The sequence below is a fragment of the Chrysochloris asiatica genome, unplaced genomic scaffold (genome assembly GCF_000296735.1).
Source record: "Chrysochloris asiatica unplaced genomic scaffold, ChrAsi1.0 scaffold00258, whole genome shotgun sequence".
NCBI classification, from domain to species: Eukaryota; Metazoa; Chordata; class Mammalia; order Afrosoricida; family Chrysochloridae; genus Chrysochloris; species Chrysochloris asiatica.
This window is the reverse complement of record NW_006408776.1, coordinates 3,871,266-3,885,125: the sequence shown is the minus strand read 5'-3', so window position 1 is coordinate 3,885,125 and position 13,860 is coordinate 3,871,266. Positions and strand designations below refer to the sequence as shown.

The 13,860-nt window shown below is 38.1% G+C and overlaps 1 protein-coding gene across 1 annotated transcript in view; it reads left to right on the top strand.

The window, feature by feature from the left end:
• The window catches only part of KIF5B (kinesin family member 5B), a 42,906-nt gene extending 39,968 nt beyond the window's left edge, over positions 1–2,938 (top strand). Inside the window, exons 21-25 of the mRNA XM_006874036.1 lie at positions 356–416; positions 523–594; positions 740–844; positions 1,850–2,066; positions 2,808–2,938. Coding sequence (XP_006874098.1) covers positions 356–416; positions 523–594; positions 740–844; positions 1,850–2,066; positions 2,808–2,938 — 586 coding nt within the window. The remainder of the gene's footprint in view (positions 1–355; positions 417–522; positions 595–739; positions 845–1,849; positions 2,067–2,807) is intronic.
• Positions 2,939–13,860: the final 10,922 nt, after the last annotated feature.

The following is a 13,860-nucleotide window of genomic DNA, read 5'->3' as shown; positions in this document are numbered from 1 at the left end:
GGGTTCGCAGCCCGATTCGTAACCACTACGCTATATATAGTCAGTCTTTTTTGAGGCCTGGTATGGCACTGTAGGATAATCACTGGACCACAAGATCAGTTTGAACCACAAAGTTGATGGTTCAAACCTATCCCCCATTGCTCAGAAACCCTATACAAGGTTACTATGAGTCGGAAGTGACTTGATGGTACTTAATAACTGTAACAGCATAGTTTTTTGTGTTTCTTTTTTAATTGATTCAAATTTAAGAACAGATAGTTTTAGATAAAATGGATTTGATTCAAGCTTTCTGTTTAAATAAAACTAAATTCTATGGAATCAAAGTTGAAAACACGTGTATTCTTTCACTGTTCAGAGTTATGCAAGACAGACGAGAACAAGCAAGACAAGACTTGAAAGGTTTGGAAGAAACAGTGGTAAGAAAAACTTAAAATAAATAGAACTGGGGAGCATTTTATGAATTTTACCCCTTTCTTAGTTTTGAAATCTGAATCCCTAAAATACTCCTTTTCTTAATTCAAGGCAAAAGAACTTCAGACTTTACACAACCTACGGAAGCTTTTTGTTCAGGACCTGGCCACCCGAGTTAAAAAGGTAATGTAACAGACGTCAAAAGCTCACCTGTGTTTGCTTTATAGAAATCTCAAAACATACAAATAACATTGTGCTATAATAGCATTTTTCATGAAGTTGTCATGCGTGGATTTTTTTGTCACCTTTGTCTCCATCCTTTTCTCAGAGTGCTGAGATCGATTCCGATGACACTGGAGGCAGTGCTGCGCAAAAGCAAAAAATCTCCTTCCTTGAGAATAATCTTGAACAACTCACTAAAGTGCATAAACAGGTGATAAAGAGCATCTTCCCCGAGGCATTGTTGTGTCCTAAAGCTTCATTTATAAAGCAGCAGTGTAAGGGACCTAGCAACTCCTAAGGGTATTGATATGTAATAAAAACTCAAAGTAAATACTGCATTTCTAGTAGGTAAATTGTTTATGTTGTAGCATGTAAAATATATAATGAGATCATTTATGGTTTTTAAAAAGTAATGCTTACTGTGTTTTTGCTTGCTTTTTATAATAGATGAGTAAGATTCCTAACAAAAAAGTTTGATAACACACTCAGTTGTTTTATATCTTTGTATTTAATGCCTAATGTCTGTACAAGAATAAGATTTTTGTTATGTGCCATCCAGTCGATTCCGACCCATAGTGACGCTGTGTAGGGTTTCCAAGGAGCAGCTGGTGAGCTTGAACTACTGACCGTACAGTTCAAACGACTTTTGCAGTCTGACGCTTTAGCCCACAGCGCCACACCAGGACTCCAAGAAATACGATTATTAAGTATTAAATGTTTCCTAAATTTATGATTATGTTTATGTTTAAAATTATTCCTTTCTACCAGATGAGTGTCTTAACTAAAGTACCCTCGCACTAGTGTTATAGCTTATAGTCTTTGTAAGAGAAAAGCACAAATTAAATACCATTAGCTCTGGTAGCGTAGTGGTTACAAATCGGGCTGTGAACCTCAGGGTAAGCAGTTCGAAACTACTAGCTGTTCCACAAGAGAAAGATGAGGCTTTCTGCTCCCGTAAAGACTTACAGCCTCAAAAATGCTTTTCAGGGTCGCTATGAATCAGAACCGACTCCACGGCACATAACAACAACAAATATGTCTGAGAGAAGTGCAGGTATATATGTCTGGCTTGTATGTTTCTGCCTAAATTAAATTAGCTAAATGGAAAACAACCCTAATTATAAAATGTAGCTGTTTTACTTACCCTATAAAGAGTAATTGTGAAATGTTTCTACTTTCTCAATTCATCTTGTTAAATTTTTTAATGTACTTTTAGTTGGTGCGTGATAATGCAGATCTTCGCTGTGAGCTTCCTAAGTTGGAAAAGCGACTCAGAGCTACAGCTGAAAGAGTGAAAGCTTTGGAGTCAGCACTGAAAGAAGCCAAAGAAAATGCATCTCGTGATCGCAAACGCTATCAGCAAGAAGTAGATCGTATAAAGGAAGCAGTCAGGTCAAAGAATATGGCCAGAAGGGGACATTCTGCCCAAATTGGTTAGTAGAACAAGCACACTAACACCTGCTTTTATTTCATTGAAAACATAATCTAGTTCAGTCATAATGTGATGGCATGGAGAGATTTCTTAGTCTTTGTTTTATAGCTTAACCCCAAATTGACATTATTGAAAGAATAGAGAAAATTGAGGAATGACCACATTTACAGGACAAGAAGGAAGATAAATAAGAACTAGCAAAACAAACAAGATTGGTCAGGAATAGGAGAAATTATATAGGGTTGTGTTGCTAAAGCAAAGTGAGAATCTTAAATGAGTCATCAGCAATATTTCATGCTTGAGAAGAAGTATTGGCCTAGGGACAAGCTGTATTAGGGGTTAAGAAGCTAGGCTGGTACAAGCAGTTTTTTGTTGGTTGCTAGCGTAAAGGTTGAGGTTGGAACCTCCTCTGTGGTTCTCGTAATGGGAAGAGAAGAAGGTGGCTTGACAATCTGCTTCTTTAAAGATCCCAGCCAAGAGAACCCTGTGGAGCACTTCTCTGGACTACCATGAATGGGGTTGCCATGAATTAGGCTGAGTCAGTAGCAGCCAACAAGGATTATATAGGTTCCTGGAGAAAGGGATTATGACCGACGAAAAGGAATTCTTTTAGAAACAAAAAGGCAAAGAAAAGCAAATCCATTTGGAGATTTATCATGAGCAAACAGAAGAGCCCTTGGGAGTATTGTTATCATGGGTTGATCAGCTTTATTTTGAAGTCAGTTTTTGTTTTTCATATTAGCTAAGCCTATTCGACCTGGGCAGCATCCCGCAGCTTCTCCAACTCATCCAGGCGCAATTCGTGGAGGAGGGGCCTTTATCCAGAACAGTCAGCCAGTGGCAGTACGTGGCGGAGGAGGAAAGCAAGTGTAAGCTTTTGTATCTGTCTGCAGGTTTGTGTTTTCTACCTCCTTACTGTGTCGTAGTGATACAGGGAACCTTTCAGCATGGGTTGTAAAATTCTCGACTGATATCATTTCATAGTTAGAGAACAACTAGGATGGAAACAATAGGAAAGTGGAACATATAACGAATGTCATTGAATAATATGGACAGAGATTGTTAAATGGGAGCTGAATTTGCTATGTACATTTTCTCAAATCACAGTAAAGTATACAAACAAGCAAATAGCAAGCAGTGAGGAAAATACCTTTGGCCAACACTGTGAGTCACTTCTCTGATCATCCAGCAGAGTAAATTAAAAAGAAATCCAGAAAAATAAATTTGGCAAAATGTTTTCTTTTTCAAATTTAAATTGCTGATAAGTACTCTAGCAACATACGAAGTCCTGCTGTGGTGCTGTGGGTTAATGTGCTGGGCTACCAAGAGTTTGAACCCCAAGATGGGTGGTTCAAGGTCACCAGCCACTCCTCAGAAACACTATACAGGGTAGCTATAGGTCAGAACTGACTCAGTGGCACTTAACAACAACAACAAATTATACCCATCGTACTGCAATGTATCCTACTTTGTACCTTGCTTATTTTGGACCCAATATTTATAAAACAGTTGATTAGTTGATATTATTGTTAAGTGCCAGTGAGTCGTTTCTGACATGTAGTGACCCTATGCACAACAGAAAAACAGTTCTGTGTCCTACTCCATCCACCCTCATAATTTTTGTTACATTTGAGTCCATTGCCGTCAGTCCACAGTCCATCTCTTTGGGTGTGGGTGTGGGGGGGGAGGGGTGGTCCTATATAATTTCTCCTGGTTTTTGCTGACCTTTCATTTTACCAAGCATGATGTCCTTCTCCAGGAACTGGTTCCTCCTGATAACATATCCAAAGTATAAGAAACAAAGTCTCACCATCCTGTCTTCTAAGGAACATTCTGGCTGTGACTCTCCCAAGACAGATTTGTTTGTTTTTCTGGCAGATCATGGTGCTTTTAATATTCTCTGCCAACACCAAAATTCAATGCACCGATGGTCTTCTTTATTCATTGTCCAGCTTACACATGCATAAAAGACATTTAAAATACCATGGCTTGGGTCAGGCATACCTTAGAGTCTATAACTGAAAACTTTGTTCTTAAATGAACACTTTTTTTGTTGTTCTTGAATGCTTTAAAGAGGTTTTATGCAGCAGATTTGCCTAAAGCAATTCATCCTTTATTTTATTAACTGCTGCTCTCATTAGTGTTGATTGTAATTCTGAACAAAATGACATCTCTCACAATCTTTTCTCTGTTTATCATGTTATTTATTGGTCCATTTGTGAAAGTTTTTGTTTTCTTTACATTGAGTTGTAATCCACACTGAAGGCTGCAATCTTTGATCTTCGCCTGTAAGTATTTTAAGTCCTCTTCGCTTCCATCAAGCAAGGCTGTATCATCTGCATATTGCAGATTGCTCCGTCAGTCTTGATGTCTCAGTCTTCTTCGTATAATCCTTCCTGTTTTATGCAGCATCTTGTGTTGTTTGTTTAGCATATAGATGGAATAAATAAGGTGAAAGGATACAACCCTAGCGCACATCTTTACTGATTTTAAACTACTCTGTGTTCCCTTGACCTGTTGTAATAACTGCCTCTTTCTTGGTCTCAGTGTAAGTTCCTCATGAGAACAATAAAGTGTTCTTTAATATCCATCCTTCTCAATGTTATCCATAGTTTGTAATGTTTCACACAGTCAAAAAGCTTTTGCATAGTCAAGAAAGTACAAATAAACATCTTTCTGGTATTCTCTGCTTTCAGCCAAGATTCAGCTGACATCACCAGTGATAACTCTAGTTCCACATCTCCTTCTAAATCCAGCTTGGATTTCTGGCTATCACTGTACTGTGCAACCCATTTTTTAATTATCGTCAGCAAATTCTTACTTGCATGTGATGTTAATGATATTGTTTGATGGTTTCTGCATTCCGTTGGATCATGTTTCTTTGGAGTGGGCACAGATGTGTATCTTTTCCAATATTTCTTGGCATAAATGAGTGAGTTCCTCCAGAGCTGCATCAGCTTGATTTCTATTCCATCAATTTATGGAAGTTTCTTTTTCACCAGTGTCTTCAGTGCAGCTTGTTCTTCTGGATCATATGCTATCTCTTGAAATGGTTGAACATCAGCTATTTCTTTTTGGTACAGTAGTTCTGTGTACTCCTTCTATCTTCTTTTGATGCTTTCTGCATCATTCAGTGTTTTGCCCATATGCAGTAATACAAGTTGATGCTTAAATTTTTTCTTCAGTTTTTTTCAGCTTGAGAAATACTAAGAGTGTTCATCCCTTTGGTTTTTATAGCTGCTAGTGTTTCCACATTTCATTCTAATACTTTGTTTTCTTGAGCTGCCCTTTGAAATTTTGCATTCAGCCCTTTAGTTCCTCATGTTTTCCATTTACTTTACCTTCTCTATGCTCACAAACAAATGCCAGAGTCTCTTTTGATAACCATTGTGGAGTCTTCTCTTTCTTTCCTGTCTATTTAATTGACCTTTTTGCTGTCTTTTGATAGGATGTTTTTGATGTCATCCCACAACTCTTCTGGTCTTCAATCATTAGTGTCCTAATGCAGCACATCTCTTCTTGATCCCAAGGTTATATTTTGGCTCTCGTGGACTTGTTTTAATTTTCTTCACCTTAAAACTGAACTTGCATATGAGCGATTCATGGTCTGTTCCACAGTCAGCCTCTAGCCTTATTTTGGTTGATGATTTTGAGCTTTTTACAGATATAATCAGTTTGATTCCATCTAGTGAGGTACATGTATATAGTTTGCCTTTTAATTTTTTCAAAAAAGGTAGTTGAAATGAAGGTCATCTGTCTTGCAAAAATTCTGTCTTCCAGCATCATTTCTGTCCCTAAGGGTATATTTTTAAATTACTTGTCCTTCCTGTTTCTTTTTTGGCTATTCTTATGTTAAATTCATGTGCAAATTTGAACTAATCTCATTTACAGAAAGAATAAATTATGGCTTTTGTTAAACAGAGAAAACTTAGAAAGTATAACCTTGATCAGAATGTAATGACAGCAGTTTAGCACATGAGGGAGATAGCAAACCTAGCTAAACTAGGTTTTCAAAAGTTTGAAATGTTAAAATATAATTGGTTATAGGTTTTTTATTGCTGGTCCTAAAGATTATGTTCTGATTTAAAAAAAAAAAAAAAATCATTTCAAAACAGTTTATTTTTATGGCATTGTACTAATACCACTGATGCCTTTACTCCCCAGTTTCATGTGGTTGGTTTCCTAGTAACTGTGCAGTTTAATACTAGGTTGCCAACTGCTGGAATTAATTTCTTTCACTGTCACTTTTGCTACCATTTGCTGACTTCGATTTTACTAGCCATCTTTCCTTTTTTAAACAAATCATTTGTATCTCTATTGGAGCTAATCAAAACAAATGAAAGGCTGCCCTTTTAAATTTTGTACTGCTCATAAACAACTTTAAATAAACACAGGATGAAAAACATTCTATCATTTAATATTACCGTCTTTTTGTGTTGGGGAAGGTGATTGGTTAAGTCTTTCTTCTAGATTATATAAATAAAAAGATCTCTACTTTTTTTTATTTTCAGGTGTTGACAGTAATTGAAGAAAGAAGAGGACATGCTATCAAGCAGAGTCATTCAGTTACTAACCTCTGCCCCCTCGGGACTGTAGAATTACCACTTTTTTTTTTAATGTATAAATTATACCTGGCCTGTACAGCTGTTTCCTACCTACTCTTGTAAACTCTGCTGCTTCCCAACACAACTAGAGTGCAATTTTGGTGTCTTAGGAGGGAAAAAGATGACAGTTTACAACTGTGGCCCTATTTATTACACAGTTTATTTTCATGTCTTACATTTAGTCTTCACTGTGCCAAGCTAACTGTATCTGATAGGATTGCGTTTTTTGTTTGTGTGTGTTGTGTTTATTTTTAAATCTCAGTTTAAATTACCTAACTGCTACTGCTTTTTGTTTTCCTTTTCTTATTAAAATGTCTTCCTTATTTTAGGGAAAATAGAACAGTTAGATTAAATGTCTTAAATTTTGCCACTTATAACACTACATACCCACAAAATACACCAGGTCAGTACTGTATTTTTAAATTCCTTGAGATGACTTTAGAGTTAAAATAATTGTATCATCTCTGAAGCTTGTTTCTGAAAACTACTGTTAAAGCACTGAAGCCTAGCTTGACTGGGCATATGAAACTAAATAAGTTTATGTAATTATTATCTCTTGAAATGCCTGTTGCTGAGTTGGTATTGAGTAAAAATATTTTACAATTGCAAAAGCAAATCTAAATTTAAGAAAACAGTTTGAAAGAATTGTATTCTTCTTCTTCCTGATTCCATACTTTACATCGCTTGAGGTGGAATGAACATCAACCCTGCTTCATTCTGGTGAGCCCGCTACCTACTATAATAATTGGACAGATAAACATTTGTCATCTTTAATATACTGAAATGGATTAAGATACTATAGAATTAAACAGAATTTTATGTTAGTACTGTATTGGTCAATCTAAATTTATAGCCTTGAAGAAAAATGTAAAGAAATAGGAATTTAAGCATGGATAAGTAAAATTTGGTTTGAACTCCCTGCCGTGCTGTTATGCTGCTACACTAAGTCATGCACCATCATTGATTCCTGATTTAGGCTCGATACAGTGAACTGTTTGCAGGTCATTTATCCTTACTATTTTGTTGGGTAAAACCCATAATTTTGTCTTAAGTTTGAAATGTGTACCTTTTTTTTTTTTTTTCCTTAAACCACTTCTTCCTAAGTGATTAAGTCAGCATTTCATTTTGGGAAGTTATAAAAGTAATAAAGGAGGTTTCAATATTTGCTTTACCAGTAGGGTGACTACAACTATTTTAGCAAAAGTTTTGAGAAGATGGGAATTTATTTATTCAGTCGGTAGAGAAACCTGGAAAATTCTGTGTTAAGATCTGGCTGACAGGATTAACTTTTTGAAAAAGTTTTATACACAGATATTTGTATTATTAAATTTGGAGCCATAGTCAGAAGACTCAGATCATAATTGGCTTATTTTTCTATTTCCTTAACTATTGTAATTTCCACTTTTATAATAATTTTGATTTAAAAGATAAATTTATTTATTTTTTTAACAGTCAAAATCCTTGCTGTTATATTCTGCAGCCTTTAAAATGATTGTGTTGCTTTTAGGACTGATCACAATAAACACTCCAAAAATTGAGATGAAACCTTGGTGTGCAGCAAGATAGAAATGATGCAGTTAATTAACAAACAGAGTGCTTCCACAGCCTACTCTGAAATTTTCTAAGTGGAGAAAGATTTGGCTGCATTCATATAGACATTTGTATTTTGTTTTCAAATGAAAACTTGCTTCTTTGGCAATATTCGTAGCTGAAGCAGAAGGTTTTTTCCCTGTTTAAATATGGTTGTTGCATTCCTGTAAGAAGAATATGTTTGTGGGTATTGGTGCTGTGTAACAAACAATAAATTGTAACTAGCATGTGGTTCAGAATTCACATTTTAAAAATATCTTAATGGGTCTTTTCTATTTATTGTTTCAGACCTTTCACAGAGTATACCAGGAATTTCATAAATTTGTTTTCGTGGAACTATGCTTTCTTTTTGTGATGGTAGGTCATTAAATAAAACATTTACTCTTGTAAATGAAAATGTCTGATCATATAGAACATTTATACTTCAGTTAGCAATGTCTTTTCTTTTTTGACTAGATATATTTACGTTCCTCTGAAATGGTAAATGATTCAGAAGAGAAAGTGAAATAAAAGTAGTATTTATTCATGGTGATCAATTAAATTATTTGCCTAACTTAAGAATACTAACTACTGTGCGTAACTCTCAATTTGACGAGATGACAGCAAAGAGTCTGAGTCTATCTGTGGAATATGCTGGTTATTTTCAGTGCTTGTGAAGATACATTAAAAAATACTTGGTTTGGGGAAGACACCATATAATTTTAAGTTAACCTGCATGCTGTAAATGTGTTGTGTTTAAATAAAAAAGTAATTTTTTTCGAACTGTAATGACTTTTATTAAAAACGTATTTAATTAAGTATTAGGGTAATATTATAATCGTGTGTTTTGTTTTCTAATCTGTTGCAGCCTCTTTAGACAGCAGGTATTAAATATATAGATTGGTTAACTAAGCTAGAAACGAATTTGTTAGTCTCACCTATTTTATTTTACTTTAGAATGGTTTATGTTTTCTGTTCAAGTTTGTTTTTCAAGCACTTCCTCAGTTGTTATTCAAGTCTGGCTGGAGGAAAACTAAAGAGAGATTGTTACTAAATTCAAGTGGTGATTAGCTTTTCTGGGTTTGTATGGTGTGATGTTGTGGGTTAATGCAACAGACTGCAAAGATGGTTTAACTGCAAGGTCAGCAGTTCAAGCTCACCAGCTTCTCTTCAGATACCCTATACAGGGTCACTATGGGTCAGAACTGACTCTACGGCACTTAACAACAGCAACGATCTCAAAATTATTATGGGACATTTTGTTTTACCATACATAAAATGAATGCAAGAACTAATGAAACAGCAGGTAGTAAGCGCTTAGTTTAATCAGGTATCAGTGGCTGCTTCTCTGTGGGTTCCGATCACCAGCCTTTTGTTAATAATTGTGTGCTCAATGATTTGTGCCACCCAGGGACTCCTTTTTGATATTCAGATCCCATTGTGCTTGAGTTGGTGCCAACTCACAATGACCCTCACATGGGTTGCTGACTAGAACTGTGTCATGGGAGCATAATTGTCAGGGCTAGGGCCATGGAATCACCAGACCTTTCCTTGCCAGACACCTCTGGGTGGGTTTGATTGAACCATCAACCTTTCACTTAGCAGTATTTGCACAACCTGGAGATCCCAATAAGAGCACTTAAAGCAAAAATACTATTGTCATACTTTAAAAATTTTTGTTTTTTAATATATTCAAATATTTTAATCAGAATCTAGTCTAATCATTGCAGTAAATCCCCCCTAGCTATCTTTTTTGCCCCCTTGCAATTAATTTACTAAGAAAACAGCTTATTTTTTCTGCAGTTTACCAGATTTATTCCTCTGCCCTTTATATTTCTTACAGATTTGTTTTGGATCTACAGATTTGACCAGATTCAGTTTTTTGTTTTTTGGGGTTTTTTTTAGTTATTTTGAGGGGAGACGGTGATGTACCAATTCAGAGTCAGTTGCTGTCATGTCAGTTCCCACTTAGGGCACCCCCATGTATTACAGAGTACAGCTGTGTTCTGTAGGGTTTTCAATTGCTGTGACCTTTTGGAAACATCACCAGGCCTTTCTTCAGAGGCTTCTCTGGGTAGGTTCAAACCACCACCATTTTGGTTAGTAAAACACTTCAGCATTTGTGCCACCCAGGCACAGATTACGTCATAGATGATAGTATTGTGTCTGAATTTTTCATCATGTGTTGGCAGACACTGATGGGCAGTGCCTCGATCATCAGTTTATTAGGGGCTACAGATGGTGGGACTCTTGGTGTGGTGCTGCAGGAGAAGAATTGGAGTGCCAGCCACAAGGTCAATAGTTCAAACACACCAAGCCCTCCTAGGAAACCCTGTATAGGGTCGCTATGAATAGGAACCGACTCAGTGGTACTTAACCACAACAGAATAGTGATACTCTATCATTTTATTAGTTACAGTGTGGCACTGGGAGTTTTGGTGTGGAGCTGTGGGTTAATGTGCCAGACTGCAAAGCTGTTTGAACAGCAGGTCAGTGGTTCAAGCTCACCAGCTACCCTCGGAAACCCTATATAGGCACAACAGTGTGGTGCTGTGGGACAGTGCACTGGATTGCCAGGTCAATTTGAACTGCAAGGTTGGCAGTTCAAATTCACCAGCCAATCCTCAGAAACTGTATGCAGGGTCACTATGAATTGGAAGCGACTCAGAGGCACTTTTCACAATGGTGTTTCTGTATAAAGAAACTTTTCCTTACTATTTTGTAACCCAGTGCTATGGTTTGTATAGGAAAGGCAAGATAAATGCTTAATTCTCTATTTGCAAGTTTCAAAATAATGAAGTGCTTTTTTGGTCCATACACGGAGCCCTGGTGATAAGCACTGAACTGCTAACCACAAAGTTGGCTGTTGAAACCCCCTACAGCCCCACAGGAGAAACATGAGACTTTTCCCATAGAAATTTATAGTCTCTGAAACCCTAAAGAGGGTCAGTATGGGCTGGAATGGCATTGGGTTGAATTGGGTTGGGTCCCCCTCGACCCCATTCAAATCAACTGAACCAGTCGATCGAGGATCAGGATTAGATATCAGTGGGCCTCACTCACAGGGCTCCTTTGGCTGTGTGGGTTCCGTAGTGGGCTGCTAAAAGAGGTCATTGGTTCAAACTTACCAGCTACTCTGCAAGAGAAAGGTGAGGCTGCATGCTCCCATCAGGATTTAGTCTTAGAAGCTTTGTATAGGGCTGCTGTGTGTCAGAACTGACATAATGACAGTGGGTTTCGTTTTGGGGAGTCCTGGGGTGGTGCTGTGGGCTAATGCATCAGACTACAAAGTTGTTTCAACTGCAAGGTTGGTGGCTCAAGCTCAGGAGCTTCTTCTTGGAAGCCCTATACAGGGTCACTGGGTCAGAATCGACTCGATGGCACTTAACAACACTAATGAGGGGGGGGCGGGTGAAGCATGAAAGCCCTTACTGCTGAGCTAGCTTCAGCCACATAACCACGTTCGTGTTTGGGAGGGAGGGGGGATTGTTTTCCTGTGGGCTTGTCTACGGAATGGGATGCAAATTTAAATGAGTTAGTGAGGGTTTAAAGTTAAAGTAAACAAATGAATAGAGAATGCATGTTAATTCATTGTCACAGCTGTTGAATATGGCCAGATAATTTAATAAGCCCCGCCCTTTTTTTTCTTTTAAGCTTTTATTGTGAATTGAGTGATAGTTTACAGGGCGGATTATCAGTTTTGCTGAACTCAACCAATCATATTTTGTTTCATTGCAAGGATTACAGTCCCCTCCATGCACCACTACTGGTTAACAGTACCTCTATCCTCTATTCCCTTTTTTTTTTTTTTTTTTTTTGATATACACAAAACACACAGAAAATATATATTCGTTTAAACGACCAAAGGGCACCTTTTGCAAGCCTGCCTCCTGTCCACCAGCACACAGCCTTCTCATTCCATAGGTCTAGAGTCCTCAGCTGCTCTCTCTCTGTGCCGTTAACTCTCCTTCCGTCTCTGCTGTCACTGCTTTTCTGGTTAGGATCCCACACCATGCTCATGTTCATCTCTCTGGATGGTCCTAGGGGCCTGTGTTCCTAGAAGGAAAGATTAACTACTCCCTCTTTTTTGTTTCACATCTTCTACCTTTACAGTTTTGACAACCGCAATTAGTCATAACCATTATTCAACTTAAAAGAATCCTGTCCCTATCCTCTCCCACCCCCTTTTACTAGACTCATCTGGACAAGAGGAAACTATTTTGTGGAGATTCTACCATACCCTGCTCATTCTAAAACTAAGCGCACTTGAAAACCTTATAAGCTAGTCACTTCATGCCTTATGTTGTTGTTAAGGTGCCATCATGTCGGCACTGCCGCTTAGTGACCCTATGCAGAGAAGAACGAAACACTGCCCGATCCTGGGCCAACCTCACTATTGTTGCCATGCTTAAGTCCATGGATGCTGCCACCTGGCCAATCCATCTCATTGGGGGTCTTTCTGTCATTCTCTGACCCTCCACTGTACCAAACACAATATCCTCCAGCAACTGGTCCCTCCTGACAATATGTCCCAAGTATGAGAGACGAAGTTTGACCATCCTGGCCTCCAAGGAGTACTCTGGCTGCACTTCTTCCAACACAGACCTATTGGTTCTTTTGGCAGACCATGGCACTTTCAGTATTCTCCAACACCATAACACAAATGCATCAATTCTTCTACATCTTCCTTATTCACTGTCCAGCTTTCACATGCATATGAGGTTATTGAAAATACCATGGCTTGAGTCAGGCATACCTTAGTCCTCAAGCTGACATCTGTGCTCTTCAACACTTTAGGTCTTGTGCAGCAGATTTGCCTAATGCAATACGTCATTTAATTTCTTGACTGCTGCTTCCATGAGGGTTGATAGTTGATCCAAGAAGAATGAAGTCCTTGAGAACTTCAATTTTTTCTCCGTTGATAAGAATGTTGTTTATTAGTCCAGTGGTGAGGTTTTTTTGTTTTCTTTACATTGAGTTGTAATCCATACTAAAGGCTGTGGTCTTTGATCTTCATCAGTAAATGTTTTAAATCCTCTTCACTTTCAGCAAGTAAGGTTGTTTATAGACCCCATTTTTGTTAGCCAGTGTCTTTAAGTTGCCTGTCTATAAACCTGTGTACTGAACGGATAGGCTTGACCCTTGATATGAAGACGACTCCCCTCTCAGTTGGAATTTTGAGCAACAACATCCATAGGCAAAGGTCAGGTTCATCAGAGTGTAGCAATTTACACTTCTTCCTGTATCAAACTTTACCTTCCTCTAGTCGAGTTCTGATCAGCCAGCCAGCCCTCCAAGCTAGGTCAAATGGGTACTTTCTGCAAGTCTGAGCATTCTTGCATGCCTCCCCCCACTTCAGATCAGCTGGCTGTTTCACTCTCAGCTCTAGTCCCTATGGCTAGGTGAGTGTCCGTGGGTTCATGAGTTCCTAAGTCTCCTAAGCTGCAGAACAACCAGCTCTTCCTCTTCTCTCTCTCATCTCCAGGTTGACACAGCCCGTGTCTTCATTTCTGCCTTTCCCTGACTTCCACTTACAAGTAGACCAAGACAAGTCACCAGCAAGCTTACAAGTCTACTCGGGTGTTCTCTTTGAGTTTCAGTCTTGGAAGGGGGCTTGTCCTG